Genomic DNA, 23,012 nt, shown 5'->3' with positions numbered 1-23,012 from the left:
TCAGATTGGTATTGGTGAAACCGATTGATACCAACCCCCCTTTGAAAGTGGGCAGGAAACGGTACTTCTTGACTATAAGTTGACTATAAGGTTCTGGGTATATCGTACCAGGTACTCCGTTCATTCGAGTCAATCCGAATGAACATCAACGGGCAAACGGGCAGACCAAGAAGATTAGTTTGCGACCACGGAAAAGAGAGCGTGGAATCCATGGGGTAGCGGTACGGGTAGATCGGTGCTTTCAGGGTCCAGTGGACGGAGAAGGAGATTAGTATTTAGTAACTAGTATTTATGTCCTCCCTGTTTCGTACTATCGAACAATAATCTAAATAACTAATAAATAATAACTAATAACTAATGGATAGATCTATCGCGTAATCTCGAGTGATCCTGGCCTCAGGCCAACCAGCGCGCCGTGGCAACACGTGCCCGGAAAGCGGACCGCCACCCGAACAGGACTGGTTGGATTCCTGAGATTGCAGGCTGCAGGCAGGGCGCTTCCCATGGATCAGGAGACTCGCCGCCTGTCATGATGTCAGCACTTGCATCTCCGTCTTATGGCAGTTATTCTCTGATCAGATTATATTTTATGATGTAGTGCTAATCAATTAATCTATTTCTATTGTCTTCTTCGTACTAACTGACCATTGTTCAATTGTTCTCCCCCCTAACGACTTCCGAATCAATCTAAAAGTCTCCGGTTAACGATAGCCCGGCCGCTATCAAAGTCTGTACCTACGTTAGTCTGCCCGGCCGCCAACGTTGGTTGGGTCTTGGTCGCCATAAATTTCATCCTGGGCAGAGAGTGCGATCGGAATAGGTAAACCGTCCGCGACAATGGGTTCCACTCTTCGGCAACGCCCTTCGAGGGGCTGTTGGCCATTTTCCTGGTCGGTCCGGGGGGCAAGAACAAGACTGCCTTTGTCCTCAAATCCCGATCTCAGTTAGGGAGTAGCCATGTACGGTCATCAAGACACGCTCACGTCGTATTCGGTGCAACCCTTGGTGTGGGTAAAACGTCAGTGTAGGACTGTGCATACTACATAGTCCTACCACGGAGTAGGGATCAGGGTAGCTGAAACAACCTCAGATAAAGGCTTGTATGTTCGAGTCTCGGTTTTCTCCGCTAGTACGGCGTGAAACAGACAGTCTTAGTCCGTCGGAGTAGCGTCAGTCATATGTGTACGGTGTATGCACCATGCAGAAGTTGCTCCGTAGAAAATGCGTCTTAGTATAAGCTGTCGTCAGCGCGTCGGAGGCCAGGTTGTAAACTTTTCAGGGCTGAATTCCGTGGCAACTGTTGGCTTGGTCCGCAGGATCACATCGTGGTTGCCGAAGTCGAGGTGTAATGGACGTACACTGGTACAGAGTAAGTGTAGGTCGACATGTGGAGTTTTCTTTTCTCTAGGGGGGGACTTGGCCGCGATTCCTGTCACCATATTCAATTTTTAATTTTTAATTTTTTCATTCTTTTGCCCCCCTCCCTCGTCCATCATTCATTCATTCATTCCATTCCCTGCATGGGTCAGTCTTTCATCCACAAGTGTCCAGAACGAACTTGTTTCCTTCTTCCACCCTCCCCACAACTCTAATTTTCTTTTCTTGATCTTACGGCCTTTCTTTTTGAGTTTTCTTTGGTTCATGCCTCTACAATGTTCATATTAATCTAATTTTTCTCGTCCGCTCTTCGATACCCCTCGAAAACCCTTCTCTTCTTTTCCTTCCACCCCCTTCTTAATACCGTGTAACACGAGAATGCGTCTCAACCACTACCTGTTGAACCACTTGAACACTTGATCGATGAACACGGGGCTTGTGTTTCGATTATGGACATGATGTCGGCCAGTACCGCGGCGTTCGCTGCACCGGCAGCCACCTCCGGCTCCGACCTGCATTCTACCACCAGCTCGACAGCCCCTACCTGGGGGGCCGCGACGTCCACCTCATCCCTAACCTCCCTCCACGACTACTCCAACTACCCTCTCATCCGTCAGGGCGATCGCACCTACCTTCGAGACCCTGACAGTATATATCCCTTACCATGCGACCTTCCGGAACTGCACCGCCAGACTTTGCGCTCCCTGATGCTGATGCGCGTCTTTGGCGGTCCCTTCTGCACGCCATACCCGGCTGACGGGCCGCCGAAACGAATTCTGGAAATCGCCTGCGGCTCGGGTCTTTGGTCCAGTCTGTGTCATGACTACTTTGCTCGGCGCGGCAATCGCAACGTCTCCTTCCACGGAATCGATTTGTTGTCCGTCGCGCCTGACCTGCGCAAACAGGGTGTGAACTGGCAGTTCAAGCGACATGACCTACGCAAGCCCCGTCTGCCCTTCCCCGACGGGTACTTCGATTTCGTCTTCATCAAGGACGCGGGAATGTGTCCTTCCAGCCCGGCTCAGCAGGCGTCCGGTTTGAGCGAGCCGTTGCGCGTCCTCAAATCGGGTGGAATCCTAGAAGTCTGGGACTCCGATTGGGTGTTTCGATCGCTGCTTCCCAACCCCGCGCCCGCTCGCAAATTGGCGTCGAGAGAACAGGAGATCGCAGATGCGACCGCGACATACACCTTTTCGTCCGCGACTCCCTTTACGAAAGCCCAGAACAAATTTCTGCAGGATTATAACTCCTGGGTGGAGAAGGCCTTCGACCGTCGCAAACTCACTGCGCTGCCTTGTGCCACCATCGGCCTATCGTTCAACTCCGAGATCGACGTTTTAGAAAACATCGACAGCCGTCGCATTGCGATCCCGCTCAGCGAGCTGCGCTGGGAACGAGAAGGGCAGGGCAAGGGCACTCGCAAACAACTGACCTCGGACCAGCTATCCATCCGACGCACAGCGCTATTGACGGTGATCCAGATGATCGAGGGCATGGAACCCATGCTCATGGAAGCCAGCGGGAAGAGTCGAGATGAGTGGGATCGATGGTGGACCGCCATGATGGCAGATGTGTTCCAGAAAGGAGGCCTTGCCAACGGAGAATGTCTAGAAGTGAGCGCCTGGTGGGGTCGAAAGAAATGAAAATGAAAACAGAAAAGCCATAGAGCTCGGACAGGATCCTGAACATTGCTCGAGAGTTCGATTTTCCGCGTGGACGAGGGAAAGGAAAGCAAACTGCAAAACACACGCAGGGCCAGTGACCATTGCTCAGTTCATATTGGTGATACCCCAACTTTTATTCTTTTTTCTTCTGCTTCTTCTTTTTGGATTTTTTTCACATGTATATTCTTCAACCCTTGTTCTTTATTATATCTTCTTATGTCAACGCTTGATGCCCAACAGCATAACTGGCCCTATTTATTTTCATAGCGCTGCTTCAATGTGCGATATCGTTTTAAATAATACCTGGTTGCTTCAGTTAGTATCTTGGCTCAGAGAGATGATATGGTTTTGGAAGACAGTTGCATGATGCACGTGATGGATAATAGAATTGGATCCTTTGGAATATTGAAAGTGTCTGTGTATATTGACCGGGTATGTTCGAAGCAAACAAACCCAACCTGTGACTCCTAGGAGGGAAAACTTACAATGCCTCAACTTCTGTAGCACATTCGAACATTCGATGTTAGCCCTGAGCACCCCTCTTCATAATAGAATACGCTAGAATCCGGCGATGGAATGGATCAAACCCACCCTTTTTAACAAACTCCGCCCTCGCTATTCCCTTCCGTATCTGCTCCTCGTCACTCAAATGCGACTGCGACGCAAATGCCCGGTGCAATCGGTCCCTGAAATATTCATACCCGAGGGGATAATTTCGTCCGAGAAAAAGAAGCTCTATCATTTATTATCAGATACCATTCACGATTCGGCTCCAGAGAAACCAGATGCAGCTTCCTGGCGGTTCATGTAATCGCAACCCGAGCGAAACAAACGAAGATAGTAAGCAGTACGCTTACCTTTGTAGATGTTAATTACCTGCCGACGCAGCTCGAGATTGGTCATTTTCGATCCATGCGTTGGGCGTCCTAGGAGAGAAGTAGGAAATGAGGTAGTTGGGGAAGTGGAGAGGAGAGGTTGAGACTTGGCTCGGGGATCTTTCTGGAGTGACGTCTTCGTACGGCTCCAGGTTACCGGGCTCTGTTTGGTGCCAAGAATGGAGACTCAACCGTCCTCTGGTATACATGTATATATTTATTTATTCATTGATGTTTGTGCTTTACGGTTCCTTTTTCGGTTTCTGGGGTGTTTTTCTATATGACATAAATACTACAGTTAATCACCAATTGGTGCTTGGGACACTTTTTGGAAGGTAATTGTTCTACAGCTGCGTTTGTTTATATAGTTTGGTTACTAGGAAGTTGCATGAATTGACCACGCTGCGCATCATCTAATGGAACCGGAAGACAGTAAGCTAAAATACATTGTCACATTAATAAACAGCTGGTGTTTCTTCTTCCTGGAATGCGCCATCCTCTCATCACACAATCTTGACAAGTTGACACTCCAACCGCGCCCTGCGGAGGAGCTCGAGTGGGGTTTAACCGGCGGAGACAAGGCCGAGGCTGGGCGCGCGCAGCCGGAGCGCAATGGGGTAGACAAGTGACGGAATAATACCCAAAGACCAAACCCCAACTCTTCCCCCCCTTATCAGCACACCGCACAACGACAATGAAACCGATGAACGTCCTCCAAAAGCAGCGACTCGCTGCTCTCCCCTTCCAATGCTCAATTCGCTGCACCCGCTTCCTGTCGACCTCCCCAACCGCCCAAGATGCCCGTCACCCTGATCCGAAGACACCGCGGAAACCCCACGACATTGACCCCCGATGGCTGACCACGACCAAGCGACGGATTGGGAAATGCATGATGTTTGGATTGAAGCCGCCGCAGGTCCAGGAGGCAGGGGATATACTACAGCAGATTGCGAGGGATTGGCGGGAGTTGATTGCCGGTAGTGAGGGTTATCTGACCGATGCGACGCGGAGGGGGCTGTTTAGACAAAATGTCGCGTGGGGGGAGATGGTAGGGTTTTCAGCTGTATACCCTTTTGCTGGAAGATGTTCGCTAATATGGGGGACACCGTGTTGGATATAGGATACAATGGTAAGAAGCAGAGAGAACTGTCCCCGGCATTTCGTTTATTGGATGGAACTAACACAACGAATAGGGTACATACATCCTCCACCTTCTTCCGAACTCCAATTCCACAGCAGAACTCCGATCAATATGACCCATTAACACAACCCAGGCCATGTAAACAACGTCACCTACGTCCGATACGCCGAAACAGCACGGGTATACTTCACCCGCAACTACGCCATGCACATAGACCCCGCCCACAAGAAAGAATGGATGAATCTCGTCAGCTCGCGCGGAATCGGCGTCATCCTGCGCAGTATCAAAATCGACTATAAATTCGTATGACCTGTCTTGCCCCCGACTTGCCCGCATGATCAGACGGACGGCGCAAATTCCACCGTCACTTACTAACTACTCATCTTCTCGTCCCCAGCCCATGACTTACCCCGACAAGGTCACGGTGTACCATAAACTGGCGCATGACCCGGACTCGCCTCATTCATCGCAGCATGCGTTCTTCCTGCAAGCCATCATTCTTTCCGAATCTCGTCAGCGACCCGCGGCTCGCGTGCATGAGGACCTAGTCACGTATGATTACAAGCTGGGGAGGAAGACGGCGTTGCCGCCGTTTTTGATGGAGCAGTTTAAGTCCACGTGGGAGCTTCAAGAACAGGCGAAGAAGGCCTGGCGGGAGCGGATATTGGAAATCGAAGATCGGGTGCGGACGCTGGAGGTAGAGAGTTGGGATAGGGAGGATGCTGTTGAGGATACTGGGTCAGGGGGGCAATAGAGAGAAGAGGAACCATTTCATCTGCGGGGTCCAAGGTATAACCTTCCAACTCTTCATACTACAATATTCCAGTCTCTACCTCCCCTTCCTTACTTCAACTTTATGCTGGTATTAGCATGGTTTGGTGCCCTTGTCATCTTACTCTATCTGACAACTAGACTTGCGCATCGTGAACTGGACCAAGATGATAGACTGCTGATATGAAGCATGCCATGCAGGGGCAGGTGCAGAGCGTGGGCTAACATTAAGGCTTGAAAGATGGATTCAGCAATGTTCATACCTTCACCGAAGCCCAGGGGGAAGCCCGTACTTCTTGCGGGTGAACAATTCACCACCTCCAAAGCGATTGACCCCAATCACGAATTTGGGCCTAAAGACTAGACAAAAAGACGAGATTCCACGAGACTGGTAGCTAGCGCCGTGAAAATGGTAGTAAAAAAGGAGAAGCAAAAAAAACCCATAGGCCTCTCGAGGCCAACCTCCCCAAGAATCTAGGGACAATGAGAACTGGCGCTGTCAACACCGGGACAAGTCCTATCACTCAGTAGCAACGTCTTTCAGGTCATACGTCCCATAGATGGTCATGTAGCATGTAGATAATCTGTCTGTCCGCTTCCTCCCTTGCATTGTTGTCCAGGTATGCAAGGAGGCATATTCGCGAAACTTAAGATAATCAAACCGCCGGCCTCAACTGCCTCGATGCAATGTAACTGTAGGTAAGGTTCTCACTGTGCCCTTGCATTCAATTGTATTGAATTGTGAGCAATCAAAAATGATCATTTGTATGGATATTTGGCGTGGTATATTTCAGCTCTTCGATACAATTCAGGAAGTATCTAGGAATTTATCAATGGGGGGTACAAAGGTAGGAAAAACTATGGTTCCGTTAAGAGATAGAGCAAGGATATATATACCCATCCCGATTCCCATTTCCAACCGACACTGTATCAATCTGCTAGATTGAGAAAATGCCCAAACCCAGTAGAATGAGGAACACTACAATAGCACCTCACTTACTCAGTAGGTGTACACTGAGTACATGAGCATGATACCATCGATCAATGACAGCCCAATCTCATCAACAACATCACTGCGCTCAAGTCACTCAGTGGCGGTCTTCCCTCCGAGAGCCAAGAAAAGCTTGCTCGCCAAGTGGTCCTCGCCAGAGCTCGGTATTGGACGAGCAACCGGGGCCTCAATAATCGTTGCGCCTGCGATGCAGATCTCGTCCGAGTCTTGGGAGGCTGCAGGCGGGTTTCTCCTTTCTCGTTGGGTAATAGAAAATGGTAATGGTTTTCTAATGAAGCGACGGTGAGACTGCGTTTTTCTCTTGTGACTCACACCACGTTCTTTTGTTTCTTCTTGGTTTCCCGAGTTATGTGTTGTACATGCTATGGAGTATTTCGTATGGCCTACGTGCTGTGTGTATATTAGGGCGGAGATTGTTAGAGACTAGAGACTATACTCCGTCCGCTGTAGAGGGATATGACGGTTCCTTCAGGGCCGTCAAAGCTCTGGTGGGTGGGCGCATCATGAACCGTTGGTCGGCCGTCTCGAAAAGGTCTAGCAAAAAGCAGCAAATTTAACGGATAAGAAATTTCACGGGACAAGGACCAGGTCCAGAAGCATCATTCCAGAGATTCTTGGGTGTTCAGAATTTTACGGAGCACGACTCCATAATAAAAATGCATCGGCGCGACGCCGGCCCTTTGCCGGGTCCAGTCAATTCCAGTCTGGAGGCCGAGGAAGACCCTTCTAGCCCGTGCGAGAGGGGACCTGCCCGGACGATTTCCTGTGCGGTGGTTCAGCTGTTTCTTAGCTCTGGTCGGAGATGAATTATATTTAGCAAAATCAAGCATACATGGAGGCAAGTAAGCAGGTACTGTACGTAGATAGTTTTAGGCATCAAGATGGCAAAACCAAAAGAGGACCTAGGATCCCAGACTGATTTGAATCCAGTAACCGGAGTGAAATGATCGACCGTTTGAAAATCTAGTGCCGAAAGTCAAAACCTGAGAAGGGAATTTCTACTTTCTAGGGGCTGGAATCGGGAGCGCCATCCGTGGATCCGCCCAGTTTTAGTCGCCATCCTTGCGCCTCAACCCCGGTCTGCAACATTTGTACACACTCAGTCTGTGTACTCCGTACAGGCATTCGCCCATGAGAAGATCAATGAGCGGTCGACGCATAACAAGTCAACTACTCCGTATCATCTGACAAAGTAATTGCGGGGCATCGTCGGCAGCTCGCTCAGGTTGACCACCACAGCGTCTTCCTTCGTTCGCCCAATTAAGGGTCGAAAATGGTAGATCGTCAGCCTAGCGCACGCCCAAGCCTGGCGAACAACAAACAATTCGCTTTTCCCTCCATCTGACATGCTGGCTGCATGCGCGGCTCGTAACAGCGCCGTGATTGAGCGGCCGAAGTGACAGACTGGCTGGGACGGACAGGGAGGTGGCCTCTTTTATCAGTCGCTACGGAGTTGTTCCTACACCGTCCTTCGAGGGAACGGCCTGGTCGGATGGGCAAGGATGGGCGAGGGAAGAACGATGACGATGCACCGGTGGATCTGCGACTTGAAGAATTGCCAATTGGAAAATTGGGATTCTCCGACCGGTAAGAATGCCTGTCTGTAAGTACAAAACACAGTGAGTATAGGTAATACTGTATACCACATGTTTACCTCCATCGCCCTGGAATGAAGATCCAAGGGGCATCTTATCGCTCTCTCTCATCTCTTCCATTGGTCCGTCATCTTCAAACACTCTTAACAATCGAATGAGGAAGTATCAAACCGACTACACGGTGTCGAATGGTACATGCCTTCCTCCGTCATACCCTGTCTGAATCTGGGTAACACCTCTGGGTCCCAAATTCAAGTCAAAATTGACCAAGGTAAACCCTACCCTAGAAATGGCGGCAGAAACCGCCATCGACGAATCACCCCGGTTCATGTAACGTCTGCCATCCTCTTCTCCAGTCCATCAGTCTGAAGGATCGACCGATACTGCAAGTTAGCCGAGCATGTGAATCCCAGCTGATAATGACGTGGATATGGACCTACGCCGGGCTCTCCTTCTTATCTGTCTAGGAGACTTCAATGGCATGTATCCGGACACGCTCATTTGTGACCCTCAATGATACCCTCCCTCCAAGACACCATCACTTTGATCAGAGCAAGCCGACCCGTGAGACTTCTCCAACTGATTGTCGCATAACCCTCTGGGATGAGAACAACCCCGCAGAGAACGGCCTACGACAGATGAGATCGTCGGATCGTCCGCCCTAGATTGGCTCTAAATCACCCAAGATGCTGAGAGAGCACCTCTCAGCTATCAGGTGGGCAGATGAGACGGCAAAACGCCTGGAAGGTGTGCGAGAGACGAGATCTTGATCAATGTTTGACCCGTCAAGGGCTGTACACGTAGCAGTTGGCTGACAAACTGGCCCTAGTTCAGCAACCATCACACGCTGAAAGTAATCGATAGCCGATCGATAAACCGAAGGGAATGATAATATGATGATTTATGACAGTGACAGTGGCAGCAGATCCAAATCGCCCGATAACTTACGATTGATGCAATAGCGTCGAGATTTCGAGCGGGACGGATTTTGGGTCATCTTCGTGCACTTGCAGCAGCGTTGCGGTGCAGCAGTTGCCTGGGGGTGAGGACTGACCGATGCATGCCTGTTTCATATTGAGGGCTGGACGCAACGATGACTGCGGAGATGCAGGTAACTATTTCTTAGTTACTCCGTAGGTAGATGCATGGCGTAAGCTTCCGTCGAGACAGCCCAGTATATGTACCTGCTAGGTGACAAGGTGATCTGATGTACTCCGTAGTAAATCTTTCATGTGTTTTGGCCCGGTAATCCCAGAGTATACCTAGTACCTACCTACCTAAAGGTACTATGTAGTATGTACTTATACCGAGGTAGTACTGTAATGTACCGTACTTACCGTATCTACAGATACAGACCATGGCCTGACTGCCTGAGGCCACAATCACAGCCTTACTGCCTGATCCGTCTCTTTCCCGCCATTTTTCGATTTTCCAATAATTTCTATTTTCTATCCCAATTTCCAAGAGGCAGAAGAGCCAAAACTGCCTGCCAAACCTCATTCGAATTTCCCTCTTTTTTCCTCCCCGCCACTCCCTCTCTCTTTGCCGCATCTTCATTCCCCCGGTCTCTCTTCCCTTCCCTTCCTTTTTTTGCCTTTTTTTTACTTTTCTTTTTTGGCCCTTTTTGGTTATCTTGCTTTACACCCAATTTTTTTTCTTCTCTCTCTTCCGCCTTTAGACCCCTCCTGTCATTCCTTTTCCCTTCCACACACTTTTCTTAGATCATCCTTTTGCTCTCCTCTCTTAACCTATCGACTTCTCTACCCACCCTTTTCTCCCCCTCCGTTGCCCTCCCTTTCCCTCAAATCCCCTTCTTCTCTTTTCTTCGACGCTGTCTTCGTCTTCACTTTCCCGCCTGGTCCAAGTCCTTGGCTACCCTCCGCCAAGCTGACTCGGACCTGGGTGATAGGCTCCCTTGTCCATGCCACGTTCATCGGCTACGGCTAGGAAGAGTCTCAGCAATCGGCAGGAGAACGGCGTCGTCGGTGCCGGAAAGAAAGTGAATAAGCAGAAATCCAATGGACATCTAAACGGCAACGCTACCGGTGGCTCTGCATCCAGCTCTGGCCCTTCCTCTCAAGTCGACTGGCCCGCGTCTCGTTCTTCCAGCGACTCCGCCATCACCACCACCGTAGCGGCGGCTTCCAAGGCCAACGGATCGACGGATTGCTCGAAGCCCGACGGGACCGGACGTGGTCAGCTGAATGGATACGCCAAGGGCAACGCGGACATGTCATATGGGCAGACAAACGGTGCGGTGCCGTCGAATGGCGGCCTCGCAGGGCAAGGTTCGCGACGCGCGGAGAAGTCGGTGCTCGGCTCCAAGAGGTCCAACTCGACTGCCTCCATCAATCCCTTGCAGCTGGCCTCGACCATCCTCAAGTCGTGTCCCATGTACGACACCATCGCTATCCTGATCTTCCTGTTGCAGCTGCCGCCTATGGTGTTGACCCTGGTTCAATTCTTGTTCGCCTCGTTGACCTTCATGCCTCCCGGTGGCGCCTCTGCTGGCTCCTTGTCCTCCAACTTCGATATCTTCCAGGGCCCGGCCGGTACGCCGTCTCTCGGCACAATGATCGCGATGGATGGATTCTTCCTGTTGTTCTGGGGGCTTTTCATGTGGTCATGGGCGCAGAATTTTGCTCTCGACTTGGCCCATGTCCAGGTTGCCATCACGCTAGGAGGAGGAGGTTCTGGAAAGAATGGAGGAGTGAATGCTATATGTGTTGGCATTGTTCTTATTTTGCATTTGATTCGCAGTAAAGGTATACAGGATTTTGTGCTGGGTCACCTGCTCTCCGCCAAGATCATCAGTCCCGACCTACTATCGCAGTATTCCCATCTTATGCCCGCGGAGTTTCGGCGCACGGAATCCCAGTCGTCGCCGAGCTGGATACGGAGTTTGCTTGCGGTCCACATTCTGGCACAAGCCGGCACCGCTATGGCAAGACGCTCGATGGCCAAGAACCGTTCTCCCGCTCCCTCTCGAACCGGCAAGCGTGTCGATACCGAGGCTTCTGCCGGCTCGCAGACGATCGATTCGGCTTTCGAGTCGGGGGCGAGCATGTCTTCGTATATCGGTGCCGACGGGCAACTCGTGACACCGGGAACGCACAAGGATGGTAGGGATCGATTGATTTCGGCAAAGAAACGCAGACGACAGGCAAACCAGGTTCGGAGTCGTCAGCCCTTCTGGGCGGCGCTCGCGAGTACAAAGGTTACGGTTATGAGAGAATATGAACATTCCAGGGCCTTGTCCAAGACCGCCCGCGGTCTTACAATGACCGAGGACGACCTACAGGGCGTCTCTCTGGACGACGGACTCGTGTGGATAACGGAGGTGGATAGCTCTACGATCAAGTTCGCGGCGGGCGATTTTGCTTCCCTGGAGGATTCCGGCGCTTCCGGAGCGTGCGAAGCTGGACGGCTCGGGGATGAGGAGATGGAGCCGTTTTATGTTTGTGTCAATGGCGCTCTTTGGGCCACTGCCACGATCTGCAAAGTCCAAGATGCCTCTAAGGGATCAAGTGCGGTGCATTGGCGCGGTGAGGTCTCCGGCCTTGCGCCCAATTGTGCCTATACTTGCTCCTTCGTACGAAGCGATACCGACGAAGAGATCTGTGTCATGAGCGTTAAGACCCCTGTCGCCAATGACGCAGAACAAGGTAAGTTTTCGAATTCCATCCCCACCTCGGCTTTGAGAAGAAGACAGTGCCTGACCTTTGGCTACGAATAGTCTCTTCGATTTCCACCCCGCCGCAGCCATCTTATCGACCCTCGTCTCCCACGACCACGCTGAAGAACTCCATCGTTAACGCCGAGTCCAAACTGAACGAAAAACGTTCTCGGTTAAGGAAGGCCAAGAATGACCACAAAATGGTCATTTCCAAGATCAAGAAAGAGCTGGACAACTACAACCATCGACTTCAAAGCGGAACGGATGAGAATCGGCAGAAACAGCGCTCCCTGCAACTGGAAAGAAACATCAAGCAAACGGAAGAAGCGACTGCTGCTCTCGATAGTCAATTGGATACCTTGGAGAACATCCCAGAGGAGGAATATGAAGAGTGGAAGGCACAGAAGGGCAAGTACGAACATGAGCTTGAACTCCTTAAGCAGGCGAAAGAGGATCTGGCTACCGCGCGATCCACCGTTGCGCGTGACGTGTCGGCGCTGGAGTCCGAGCTGAACTCCACGATCCAGAGACGGGAACGTCTCCAGGGTCGTCGTACTCGCGTCAACGAACAGTACGAGCGCATTGTCTCGGCCAATGCACAGGGTCTTAACGAGAGAGAACGCCGCGCGGCGGAGCAGTTTGCCAGAGAACAGGATCAGGCGAAGCTGGAGGCCAACTTCAACGAACAGTTCGCGAGCATCACTCAGTCTGTGCAGGAATACCAGCTGCGCACCAACCAGCTCTGGCAGCAATCGGCGACCATCGAGCAAGCTATCCAGCAACAGCAACAGCAAATGCTCATGGACTCGGCCCCGCTCACTCCCGAGGGCAACTTGCCGGGCACTAACCCGCTCAGCGAGGCCCCCAGCCTGTCCTCGGTGGCTCCCCTGACGACCAGTGCTCCCCACACCCGATCGCTCCTCGGACTCAGCTTTCCCGCGTTGAAGTCCAGCCCGCTGCAGCACGCATCGTCTCCTCTCGGTGCTTCTACCTCTCATCCGACCAGCCCGACCCAACCACCGTCGTACCTGCAACACTTTTCGGCATCTCCGCTCGGGCAAAGCAACAACAGCTTTCCCTTCGAATCGGACTACATCACCCGGGCCCGCTCGTTTTCGAACCGGTCCGGCAGCAGCCTCTTCGGCTCCGACTTCCTGGACTCGAACCGTCGCGCTCCGCTCCATCTCGACCTCTCCGACATCGCTACCGAGAAACGGAGCAACTCCGGATCCGAGAGCAATGGCTCCAACCTAGGCCTCCGACCCATCTCGACCCCCTTTCAACGGGCCGTGAGTCGTACCAGCGGCAGCGGCAGCGGTGGGAGCGGTAGCGCCAGTGGCAGTCCCGGCTCGACCAGTGGGAGAGAGACAACTCGATGATTCCCTTTTCGATTCGAGAAACGCAAAAAAACAACCTGTTGAAGAGGAGCGAGGCGCATGAAGAAAATAAAGCATCAAAAGTGTTCGATCGATGCCGGTGTTCTGTTGTAAGTAGGGAGTTGTGCTGCGTTGCGTGTGACGGTGGGAGGTGGTTCCGATTTTGGCTTGTGTCGATTCTCATCATATACGGCGATGGATTGTCTTGGATACTGGGGGCCTCGCGTGAGGCTGCGTCCTGGTTTTGAGTCTTCGCCTGTGATACATACTGCGGTCAATATATTCTTTTTGTCCTTGTAGATTATCGGTTTGGTATGTTGATTTGAATTCGTAGACTTGTACTGGTAGATCTCGGGATATACGGACTAGTTCTTGACGTTCTTGGGTGAGACGGGGAAATATGAGTTCTTAAGGTTTTTTCCTTCCTATGGTTTTTTTTTTCCCCTTTGTCTTGTTTCTATGCTTCTCCATGCTCTTCTTTCTTTCAATGTTTCTATCTATATACATGTATAATCCACCGATCTTGGATCGTGAAGTTATAAGTAATACCCAGAACCAGACCTATCTATCCCCAATATAATCTATCATAACACCGAGCATATTAATACATACAGACCGTCTCCATGGTCAGAAAATTCAAATGGTTGAAGTAATAGGTAGGTAAGTAGGTATCCAATCTTGGAACATCAGCTAGATATACCCAACTAGATCCTTACCATCGAGTTCACGTGAGAGGAGAGGAGGGGAGGTGTGGAAGGATAAGGATAAGGGATTGGAAGAATATACATCAAATCTCCGTCCCCATCTTCCAGAAATGCGTATTAGCATACGTCAAACACAGCTCATCAGCTGAGAACGACGTGTTCGTCTCCGCGTCCATCCCACCATGATGGCCGTCCGGGGACAGCGCGCGGATGACCCGCCCCACGACAATGGTATGATCTGCCACGGTGACGTTCTGTGGATGAAGCAGACACTCGAAGACGAAGGGGAAGGAGACATCACTCTCCTTGGATTTGGGGGTTGATTTCCGTCGGAGTAACGGTAAAGGTAGCGGTGCGGGTGACGGTCGAGGCTTGCTGGTTTCTGTACTCGAGATCTCGGCGCCTTCCCCCTTCGTGGATGTCGATATCGATGTAGATAGCGTAGGCATATGCGGAACAAATTCAAACTCGCTGTCCCCGCTAGCGATCGACAAATTATGGTTACCGCGCGAGAAGTCCCGCGCTAGGGACGCGGGGACCTGATCGGCCGCGAGCAGGTGGACGAGGAAGCGGCCGGAGGATTGCAGCGCGGCGAGCGTCTCCGAGGGGTGACGGACGTTGAACGAGATGATGGGGTCGGGGCGCAGCGTGACGGTGTTGAAGGAGGAGACGGTCATGCCGCGAAAGGCGCGCGGGGGGTTGTTGGGCTCGGAGGGGTCGGTGGAGGTGATGATGGCGACGGGGTAGGGGACGCGGCGCATGAGGAGGCGGACTTGGTCGGGGAGAGAGGGGGTTTCGGTGGTGGTAGTGGTGGGTTGGTTGTTGTTCCTGCTGCTGCTGCTGAAGCATCTGGTGGATGTGCGGGAGCCGGTGACGTCGGAGGAGAGTGTTCGGAGAAGGAATTGTGGCGGGAGATTGAGAGAGGATACGCGGAGGTTTGTGCACGGTAGACCTGCATTGTACATGAGCCTCACGCCGTAATCGATACGCATTCGTGGAAGACACATACCTGATAGGTCCGCAAACCGGCCCGCAAGTCGCGGAGAAGCGAGGAGATTCATAGCGTAGAGGGAAGAGCTCAAAGGCTCAGGGAACGACAAGGCGAGAAACAAGACAAAGAGAGTATGGACCGACAGCCACCATCCTGAGATTGCCGAAAGGAGTGAAGTCAATTGCAGACCATTCTGACCGAAGAGCGCCCGAGATGATTGTTCGAGATGAAGCCGTAAGTTCAGAAGGAAATCCCGGCGCTGACTAAGCCCGCTCCGAGCCGCCAAATTTCTCCGCCGAAAAGAAGGTCTTCGTTTCCCTCCGATCAAGACGACCCCCGGACCTGCCATTGCCAATTCCTTCCTCTCGCGGACCGATCTTCCTCTAGACGGTCTTGCCTCTACGTCTATTCTTCTCAGACATCTTCAACCCCCGAATAGCGAATCCCTCGTATCATCACCGAAGACGAAAAAAATGTCACTCGCAACCTCCCTCCTCCGCACTGGAGGCACAACCACCCGATTGACCAACAGCAGCACGCCCTCCACAACCTTCATCTGCTCGCAATGCCGACACGCGACGCTGCTACGCCGGCCCAAGAACCCGTACACATTCACGCAGCTGATCACGCTATCGGACGGCAGCACGTTCACGCACCGCACCACCTCCCCGGCCCCGGTGTACCGGTCGACCCGCGACACGCGCAACTCGCTGCTCTGGAACCCTTCGTCCAGCAAGCTGATGAACGTTGAAGATGACGAGGCCGGACGGTTGGCAGCTTTCCGAGCTCGATTTGGACGCGGCTTTGACGCCAACACCCCCGTCGAGGGCGAGGAGAGCGGCGGGAAGGAGAAGCTGAGCAAGGAGGAGGCCGCTGCCGAGGCGGCCGCGGCGCAGGAAGAGGAGGATAATCTATTGGATTTGATCAGCTCGTTTGGGCAGGAGGTTGAGCAGCAGGGGGGAAAGAAGAAGAAGGATTAGATGCGGGTCGTTTCGCTGGGTGGTGGTGGTTGAATGAACGAAGTCGGATTCCAATGGGGTTACGCATGGACGGGATTGATATTTCTGCTGCTCCTGTTGTATTATAGGCTAGATTCTCTTTTTCTTTTCTCTTTTTTTTTGTCGTGTTTCTGTCAAGATATGACCAATACTACTACTGTACAGATCTCTTGTATACTTGTGAAAGATGGGTTCATTGAGAAACTCACACAAATCGTACGGACCAGGCAAACTTTGACAGACGTCAGATTATTTCAGGCTATCGATATCACACTATGCTAAACAGGATTCCGACAGTATGGTTGCATTACACACTGGCCCATGGCTTCAATGAAAAACAAGTCGTGCGCTACATCATACACTGTTCAATGACGGGCATCGTAGGTTGAGCAGGGCACGGGAATGGGAGCATGAAAGGGAGGGCGGGTCGTGGATTTTGCTTTTGTACAAGTCAAGAAAAGGCCTCGCAATAAAGGCCCAGATCCTTAAGACTGCTCCTCTGCTGTCACCGGAGGAGCTGCCTCGGGATTTCCTTCTGCTGGAGGCTCCGCCGGGGCAGATGCACTCCCGTAGAAAGGGTTTCCTTCTTCACCCGCATCCAGCTGCAAAAGGAATGTTTCCCAAAGTTCGATCAACTGCACAGGTCATTAGCACGAGATATGCTGATTGTCTAGAGAACAACTACTCACCTCCTTCTGCGCTTCCACGGCACTCTCGAGGAAGGTCTCGACTCCGGACTTGAAATCTTCCACTTTCTCTTTCTCGAACCTCTGCAGTTCGTTGCGCATCAAGCGCCCCATGTCCTCAAACAACAGGCGGGCTTGGTGAACCTTCCGTTCCGCATCGGCCACGTCGGCATTGACTTGATTCAGGCGGTCTTGCTGCGTCTTCCCTTGTCTGAGTAGCTTCTCCTGGGTGTTCTTGCGCTTCTGCATTTCCGACTCGGCGGTATGCCAGCTGTGGAACGCCTTCTGTCGCTGCGAGAAAGCAGTTTTGATACTACCAATCAAGCGGAGATACTCGTCGATGGTGATACCTAGGGTAAGGACATCTTGCTGCGCTTGGCGCTCGTACAGCTCTCGAATGCGTAGCTGAAGAATCGAAAGACCATCCAGGGGACTAGACAGGGCAGGAGACAGCTCGACAGAGGCCAACGCCTGAAGAGAAGCCGAGAAGTCTCCGGCGGCTTCGGCCAGTCCTTTCCGTTGAGCGGCTACCGTATCAATGGCCTTCATCAGAGCCTTGAGCTGGTTTTCCAAGGCATCCAGGTAGACTTTCCGGTCGTGGAACCACTGCGACCCCTGTCAGCATGCAAATCAAATCCCTTGCTCCGGGAAGGCCTACATCATCATGTTCGACAAACTTGCCACCGCCTCCGACGCTGATGCCAAACGAGCTGAACATGCCCTTGCTCTGACCAAGATCCGGCTCTCTGTTCTCCTTGTTCTTCACATCGAGAGTGAAACTTTCGCTTTCCAAAAAGATCTTGAGATCCCCATCGTGCTGGAGGATCGGGTGTGCTGCGATCTTGTTCAACATCCGTTCCAAGGCAGCTCTTCTCGACTCGACGAAGTTAGTGTCAAACCGACCAACCGCCTGCTTCTCGGGCGGAGGAGGTACGACGACACCGGGGTTGTTGTTATGCATGGAATTGTACAGCCATAAGAAGTCGCGGTATCGACGGCTGACAGTAAACTCGGGCTGGCGATACGCCTTGGACGTGGTCTGTGGTCCAAAGTCAGTGTTATGCGCCCGCGATCCAAGGGGGTACGGTCGGTTACCTTGGTTCTGACTTGATACACAATGTGACTGCTGGTCAAATCGCCCACCTTGTGTGGATCACCAACGGTGATATCGAATGTTGGATGAGCGGCCTTCTCGACACTAACGCTGGGTTCCGACACTCTTCTTGAGCTGTCCGCTTCGCTAGGGGGTTGCACGGGCGGGGGTCCCCTGAGCCCGGAGCCATCTTCTTCTATCGAGTCCATCATGCCGGCCGCGCTCGGAGTCTGCGATGTAGATGATGTAGGACGAGCATTGTTTCCTGCGGACTCCTTCTGGGGTGGAATGGGAGCTTGCTCGTTGGCGGCCGGGGTCGTTTCGCTGGCTTTATCTCCAAGGGGACCCAACGGGTCGAACGTATCATCAACGGCCTCTAGTTTCGTGGCTTGCGCACTGATCTTGCGGGTGCCTCGGGGGCCGCGTCGTACAGGGGACCGGGGATTGCTCGAGCTCGCTTGCTGTGACGGTTGTTGGGGGGCTGCGCAAGTGACGCAATTAGGAACGGGCTCCGGAGCAAACATGGGAAAACCGGGCGGGAAGGGGAGTTAAAAATACAGGCATTGTCATCTGCATTCGATTCGGAGGCATCGCGATTGCCGACGGACTGGGATGGCACATCTGTACTGGCCGATTAGAGATCACCCTGGATAGATGCGACAGAAACGTGACTGCCTGCTTACCGCCCCACGGGGAATCACCAGTGTCCAAATCCATGAGGGTAGAGGGGAATCAACGGCGATATCAGGGATAAGAAAAAGAAGTCAAAGATCGGTTGGGGAGGTAAAATCAAGGACGGACCACCAGGACAGAACAGGAGGATGAAGCGGAGGACGGTTGGAGAGTCGGAGAAGCGGCGAGTTGGACAGGTGATCCGCGTCGACGGATTAGGGTTCCCCCGCCAAGCTTCTAGTCTACTGGGGGCCTTACATTCTAGTACTATGAAACTACGGAATACTGCGCTGTACCTCAATTAAATTATATGGAATGAGTATCACCGAAGACTTCTCTATCCGTTTCTGCTCCTGGACAAGGATCATTGTCTCCGTGGCTCTATTGCATCGTCATCGTCATCACATCAACATCATTTACACTAGTTATTCTGAACACCTCCACAGATACCTAGAGGCTTCCTTTGACCTTCTTCTGCTCTATTGCTTCACCCAGGGAATGCCCAACTTGTGCATCTCTACCGCTAGCTGGAACAAATAGTCCAAGCTCTCACACTGGGTCTTGGCTTTGGCAACGTCGTCGCCCCAGACGTAACTACCCATCATGTCAGAAATGTCGGAGAAAGGGAAGGCAGGATCCACTTACATTCCGTGTCTTTTCACGAGCACCGCATAGGTGTCGGGGTTTTCCTCCATGGCCTTCTCGAGCGAGCCGGTCAGGTCCTCCTCAAAGGCCGTATTCTCGATGATGGGAATGCGCAGAGTGTCGAAGAAGCCCAACATGCCCTTACCCTTTCCGCGAGGAATTCCCTTGATCTGTTCGATGTTGCTGATCTCGAAGTAGCCCCCGGGACCCTTCTCGCGCTCAACCAGGAGCGTCACCAAAACGGCCCACTGAGAGTGGGTGTGGATGCAGCAGCCAGCCCCGCGCTCAAAAGCAGCGAGGAACAAGGGCGTGCAGGCCGAGGGTTTCAGAGCAAGCGGCTTGCGGATGTACTTGCGATCCTCGGCGGGATACTTGGGGGTGGGGTACTCGAGGACGAAGATGTTCTGCGATTGCATCAACTCCTTCTGCACACCCGACGGCGCGATATAGATGTGTTCTCCGCGACGGATGGAGGTCTAGAAGCGCGGCGACAAGATTCCGATTAGCGACGGGCAATCCGAAGACTGTCATGGATGCGATCAGCTTACCCCGCCACCGGTTCCAGTAACCCAACCCCAGTTGTAAAACTTGCGGCAGAGCTCCGGAATCAAATTGGCCGGATGCTCGGGGTCCGTCGACTGAACGAGGTGGTCATTGTTGGTCTGTTGGATTTCCTGGCACATGATGTCGAGAGCGCGATCGCAGCGTGAGGGGAAGCGGCTTTGGGGAGAGATCGAGAGAATGAGATCGGGAAGATGTAGGATCTAATCAATTTTTTCAAATCAAAGACAATCCACACGACGAAAAATGATCGCCGGAAACAGACTCAGAAAAAAAAAATGGAGCAAGACGAGGTGGGACAGGACGAGGCGACGGCGTAGGACGAGGAAGAAGCAGAGCGGGGAGGGAAGGAAATTGCAGGAAAATTAATTAATTTTTGCGATTAATTAGCGTCGCGGGGAGATGGTGTCATCTTCAGAGGGAACGGTCAGCTACGAGATAGCAACTGGGGGCTGGGGGCTGGGAGCTGGGAGCTGGGAGCTGACAACATGAGGAAGCATGATAGTCCACCTAGTAAACCACGGCGACTGCCTGCATGATCTTTCATTCATCCTGATCTTAAAGTACCTTCAATAGAGTATATAAGTTGTAGTAAATACTAGAAAGTAATCAGTAGAAACCGAAGAACGCGGGAGAAGCACGGCTAACCCCAACGAGGCAGGCGGAAGAACCCCCCCGGGCGCGGCAGGAAGAGGCCACCTTGAACTTCCGGGCTTCATTCGCTGCTTATTTATACAAACTGCCTGCCTCTTCTCCTCTTTCTCCTCTTCTTCCCTTCTCTTCCCCGTGCGCTACAGGTAGCTTTGTCGCGGTTCACGGCTGGCCTTGTCTTCTCTCCATCCCTCTCCTGTCCCCCTAATTCCCCTTAGGTGGATCAATTGATCATTTGTTTATCTTCTCTTCCTTCCTTCCTTGAATCCTACAGCTCGTCGGCGCTCCAGCTCGACTTCATCTCGTCATGCGTATCAACGCCGCCTTTACCTCGGCTCTGGTGTCCTCGGCCACTCTCATGGGTTATGCCCACGCAGAGGAGGCTGAAAAGCCCGCCGACGCTACTTCCGTCGTCGAGAAGCCTACCTTCACCGTGAGTTCTCCCGTTCTTTGTTGATCGGCACAAGCGATCGCGCGCATCTCGACGCCCGCCCCAATCAAATCAATTCTCCGCAATTGCTAACGCAATCCTCCCATTAGCCTTCTACCATCAAAGCTCCTTTCGTTGAACAGTTCACGGAGGGCTGGGATTCGAGATGGACTCCGTCTCACGCCAAGAAGGATGACTCCAAGTCGGAGGAGGACTGGGCCTACGTCGGTGAATGGTCCGTGGAGGAACCCAGCGTCTTCAAGGGTATCGAGGGCGACAAGGGTCTCGTCGTCAAGAACGCTGCGGCCCACCACGCCATCTCGGCCAAGTTCCCCAAGAAGGTGGACAACAAGGGCAAGACCCTGGTTGTCCAGTACGAGGTCAAGCCGCAGAACTCTCTGGTCTGCGGTGGTGCCTACCTGAAGCTTCTCCAAGAGAACAAGAAGCTTCACGCCGAGGAGTTCTCCAACGCGACTCCCTATGTCATCATGTTCGGTCCCGACAAGTGCGGTGCTACCAACAAGGTGCACTTCATCTTCCGTCACAAGAACCCCAAGACCGGCGAGTATGAGGAGAAGCATCTCAAGGCTCCCCCTGCTGCCCGTACCTCGAAGCTCACTTCGCTGTACACCCTGGTCATCAAGCCCGACCAGACCTTCCAGATCCTCATCGACGGCGAGTCGGTCAAGGAGGGCAGCTTGCTGGAGGACTTCAACCCTCCCGTCAACCCCGAGAAGGAGATTGATGACCCCAAGGACAAGAAGCCCTCCGACTGGGTTGACGAGGCTAAGATTGCCGACCCCGAGGCCAAGAAGCCCGAGGACTGGGATGAGGAGGCTCCCTTCGAGATTGTCGACGAGGAGGCCACTATCCCCGAAGACTGGCTGCAGGACGAGCCCACTAGCATCCCCGACCCCGAGGCTGAAAAGCCTGAGGACTGGGATGATGAGGAGGATGGTGACTGGATCCCTCCCACCGTCCCCAACCCCAAGTGTAACGAGGTCTCCGGCTGTGGTGCCTGGGAGGCTCCCATGAAGAAGAACCCCGCCTACAAGGGCAAGTGGTCCGCTCCTCTGATCGACAACCCGGCCTACAAGGGACCCTGGGCTCCCCGCAAGATCGCCAACCCCGCCTACTTTGAGGACAAGACCCCCTCCAACCTGGAACCTATTGGCGCTGTAAGTTTGTTCCTTTGCCGCGCTGTGATAACCCCATATGACGCGCGATGACTAATCAACTGCATAGATTGGCTTCGAGATCTGGACCATGCAGAACGACATCCTGTTTGACAACATCTACATCGGTCACTCCGTCGAGGATGCTGAGCAGCTTCGCAAGGAGACTTTTGACGTCAAGCACCCCGTCGAGGCGGCCGAGGAGGAAGCCTCCAAGCCCAAGCCCGAAGAGAAGCCCGTCACTACCAGCGTTAGCTTCAAGGAGGACCCCGTCACCTACATCCGTGAGAAGGTCGACTCCTTCGTTGTTCTCGCCAAGCAGGACCCCGTCAACGCCGTGAAGCAGGTTCCCGAGGTCGCCGGTGGTCTCGGTGCTCTTGTGCTGACGATGGTCCTCATCATCGTTGGCGCTATCGGCTCTAGCACTCCCGCTCCCGCTCCCGCCAAGAAGGGCAAGGAAGCCGCCGGAGCAGGCAAGGAGAAGGCTGGCTCTGCCACCACTTCTTCGGCCGACACTGACAACAAGGGCAAGGCCACCAAGCGTACCACGCGGTCGTCGGCGGAGTAAATGAAGGCATCCGTTTTGGACCTCCAATCAGGCGGAGAGAAAATCGAATAAGGAAAACCACATCAGATAAAACCAGAATCTTTCCAATACCAAATTCATACCAGTTTGAAGCGTTCTATTCGAAGGTCGATGCCAGCAGTTCTATTGTCGAATTATTGATATTGATATCTAACTGAGATGCGATACGAGAGCCCTTGAAACGGTACGTTTTTGCAAGGGCATAAAAAGAGTGGAAGAGATAAATTCGTCGAGAAAAGCCTGTCTGTAAAGTAGGGAGAGTTGGGGGAGTGATCTGTCTCCAGATTCTTAGTGGCCATTATATTATAGTCTTGTTGTGCAAATCAATTAATT

The 23,012-nt window shown here is 52.6% G+C and overlaps 8 protein-coding genes across 8 annotated transcripts; 5 read left to right on the top strand and 3 right to left on the bottom strand.

The window, feature by feature from the left end:
- Positions 1-1,826: 1,826 nt before the first annotated feature.
- On the top strand, positions 1,827-3,020 carry LDX57_005673 (class I SAM-dependent methyltransferase; the record flags this gene model as incomplete). Its single annotated transcript, XM_046087358.1, has 1 exon — positions 1,827-3,020. The coding sequence occupies one exon, from the start codon at positions 1,827-1,829 to the stop codon at positions 3,018-3,020; it is 1,194 nt and encodes a 397-aa protein (XP_045943325.1).
- Positions 3,021-4,610: 1,590 nt separating this feature from the next.
- Positions 4,611-5,811, top strand: LDX57_005672 (thioesterase family protein; the record flags this gene model as incomplete). Its single annotated transcript, XM_046087357.1, has 3 exons — positions 4,611-4,896; positions 5,191-5,360; positions 5,455-5,811. 3 exons carry the CDS (start codon positions 4,611-4,613, stop codon positions 5,809-5,811), a joined length of 813 nt encoding a protein of 270 aa, XP_045943324.1.
- A 4,240-nt stretch (positions 5,812-10,051) lies between these two features.
- On the top strand, positions 10,052-15,431 carry LDX57_005671 (putative ubiquitination network signaling protein). Its single transcript, XM_046087356.1, has 2 exons — positions 10,052-12,100; positions 12,172-15,431. Exons 1-2 carry the CDS (start codon positions 10,357-10,359, stop codon positions 13,488-13,490), a joined length of 3,063 nt encoding a protein of 1,020 aa, XP_045943323.1. The 5' UTR covers positions 10,052-10,356; the 3' UTR covers positions 13,491-15,431.
- LDX57_005670 (flavin reductase family protein) lies at positions 14,275-15,252 on the bottom strand (the record flags this gene model as incomplete). Its single annotated transcript, XM_046087355.1, has 2 exons — positions 14,275-15,143; positions 15,201-15,252. 2 exons carry the CDS (start codon positions 15,250-15,252, stop codon positions 14,275-14,277), a joined length of 921 nt encoding a protein of 306 aa, XP_045943322.1.
- A 224-nt stretch (positions 15,432-15,655) lies between the features above and the next one.
- Positions 15,656-16,162, top strand: LDX57_005669 (mitochondrial 54S ribosomal protein bL31m; the record flags this gene model as incomplete). Its single annotated transcript, XM_046087354.1, has 1 exon — positions 15,656-16,162. One exon carries the CDS (start codon positions 15,656-15,658, stop codon positions 16,160-16,162), a length of 507 nt encoding a protein of 168 aa, XP_045943321.1.
- Positions 16,163-16,665: 503 nt separating this feature from the next.
- On the bottom strand, positions 16,666-18,676 carry vps5 (sorting nexin 1; the record flags this gene model as incomplete). The annotated part of the gene is made up of 6 exons (XM_046087353.1): positions 16,666-16,815; positions 16,870-17,472; positions 17,525-17,905; positions 17,962-18,440; positions 18,518-18,580; positions 18,643-18,676. 6 exons carry the CDS (start codon positions 18,674-18,676, stop codon positions 16,666-16,668), a joined length of 1,710 nt encoding a protein of 569 aa, XP_045943320.1.
- A 434-nt stretch (positions 18,677-19,110) lies between these two features.
- On the bottom strand, positions 19,111-19,959 carry mde1 (methylthioribulose 1-phosphate dehydratase MDE1; the record flags this gene model as incomplete). The annotated part of the gene is made up of 3 exons (XM_046087352.1): positions 19,111-19,225; positions 19,277-19,752; positions 19,825-19,959. The coding sequence occupies 3 exons, from the start codon at positions 19,957-19,959 to the stop codon at positions 19,111-19,113; spliced, it is 726 nt and encodes a 241-aa protein (XP_045943319.1).
- An 836-nt stretch (positions 19,960-20,795) lies between these two features.
- On the top strand, positions 20,796-22,661 carry clxA (calnexin; the record flags this gene model as incomplete). The annotated part of the gene is made up of 3 exons (XM_046087351.1): positions 20,796-20,921; positions 21,029-22,096; positions 22,164-22,661. The coding sequence occupies 3 exons, from the start codon at positions 20,796-20,798 to the stop codon at positions 22,659-22,661; spliced, it is 1,692 nt and encodes a 563-aa protein (XP_045943318.1).
- Between the last annotated feature and the right edge of the window lie 351 nt (positions 22,662-23,012).

This window comes from Aspergillus melleus (assembly GCF_016097325.1).
Source record: "Aspergillus melleus strain CBS 546.65 chromosome Unknown contig3, whole genome shotgun sequence".
In the NCBI taxonomy this organism is placed as follows: Eukaryota; Fungi; Ascomycota; class Eurotiomycetes; order Eurotiales; family Aspergillaceae; genus Aspergillus; species Aspergillus melleus.
The sequence above is the reverse complement of the archived record's forward strand: the minus strand, read 5'-3'. Positions and strand labels throughout refer to the sequence as shown.

Bases quoted from the DNA above. Each gene is read 5' to 3' on its own strand.
- LDX57_005671 (XM_046087356.1), top strand. From the start codon at position 10,357: ATGCCACGTTCATCGGCTACGGCTAGGAAGAGTCTCAGCAATCGGCAG. The intron at 12,101-12,171 runs GTAAGTTTTCGA...GGCTACGAATAG, and splicing joins CGCCAATGACGCAGAACAAG to TCTCTTCGATTTCCACCCCG.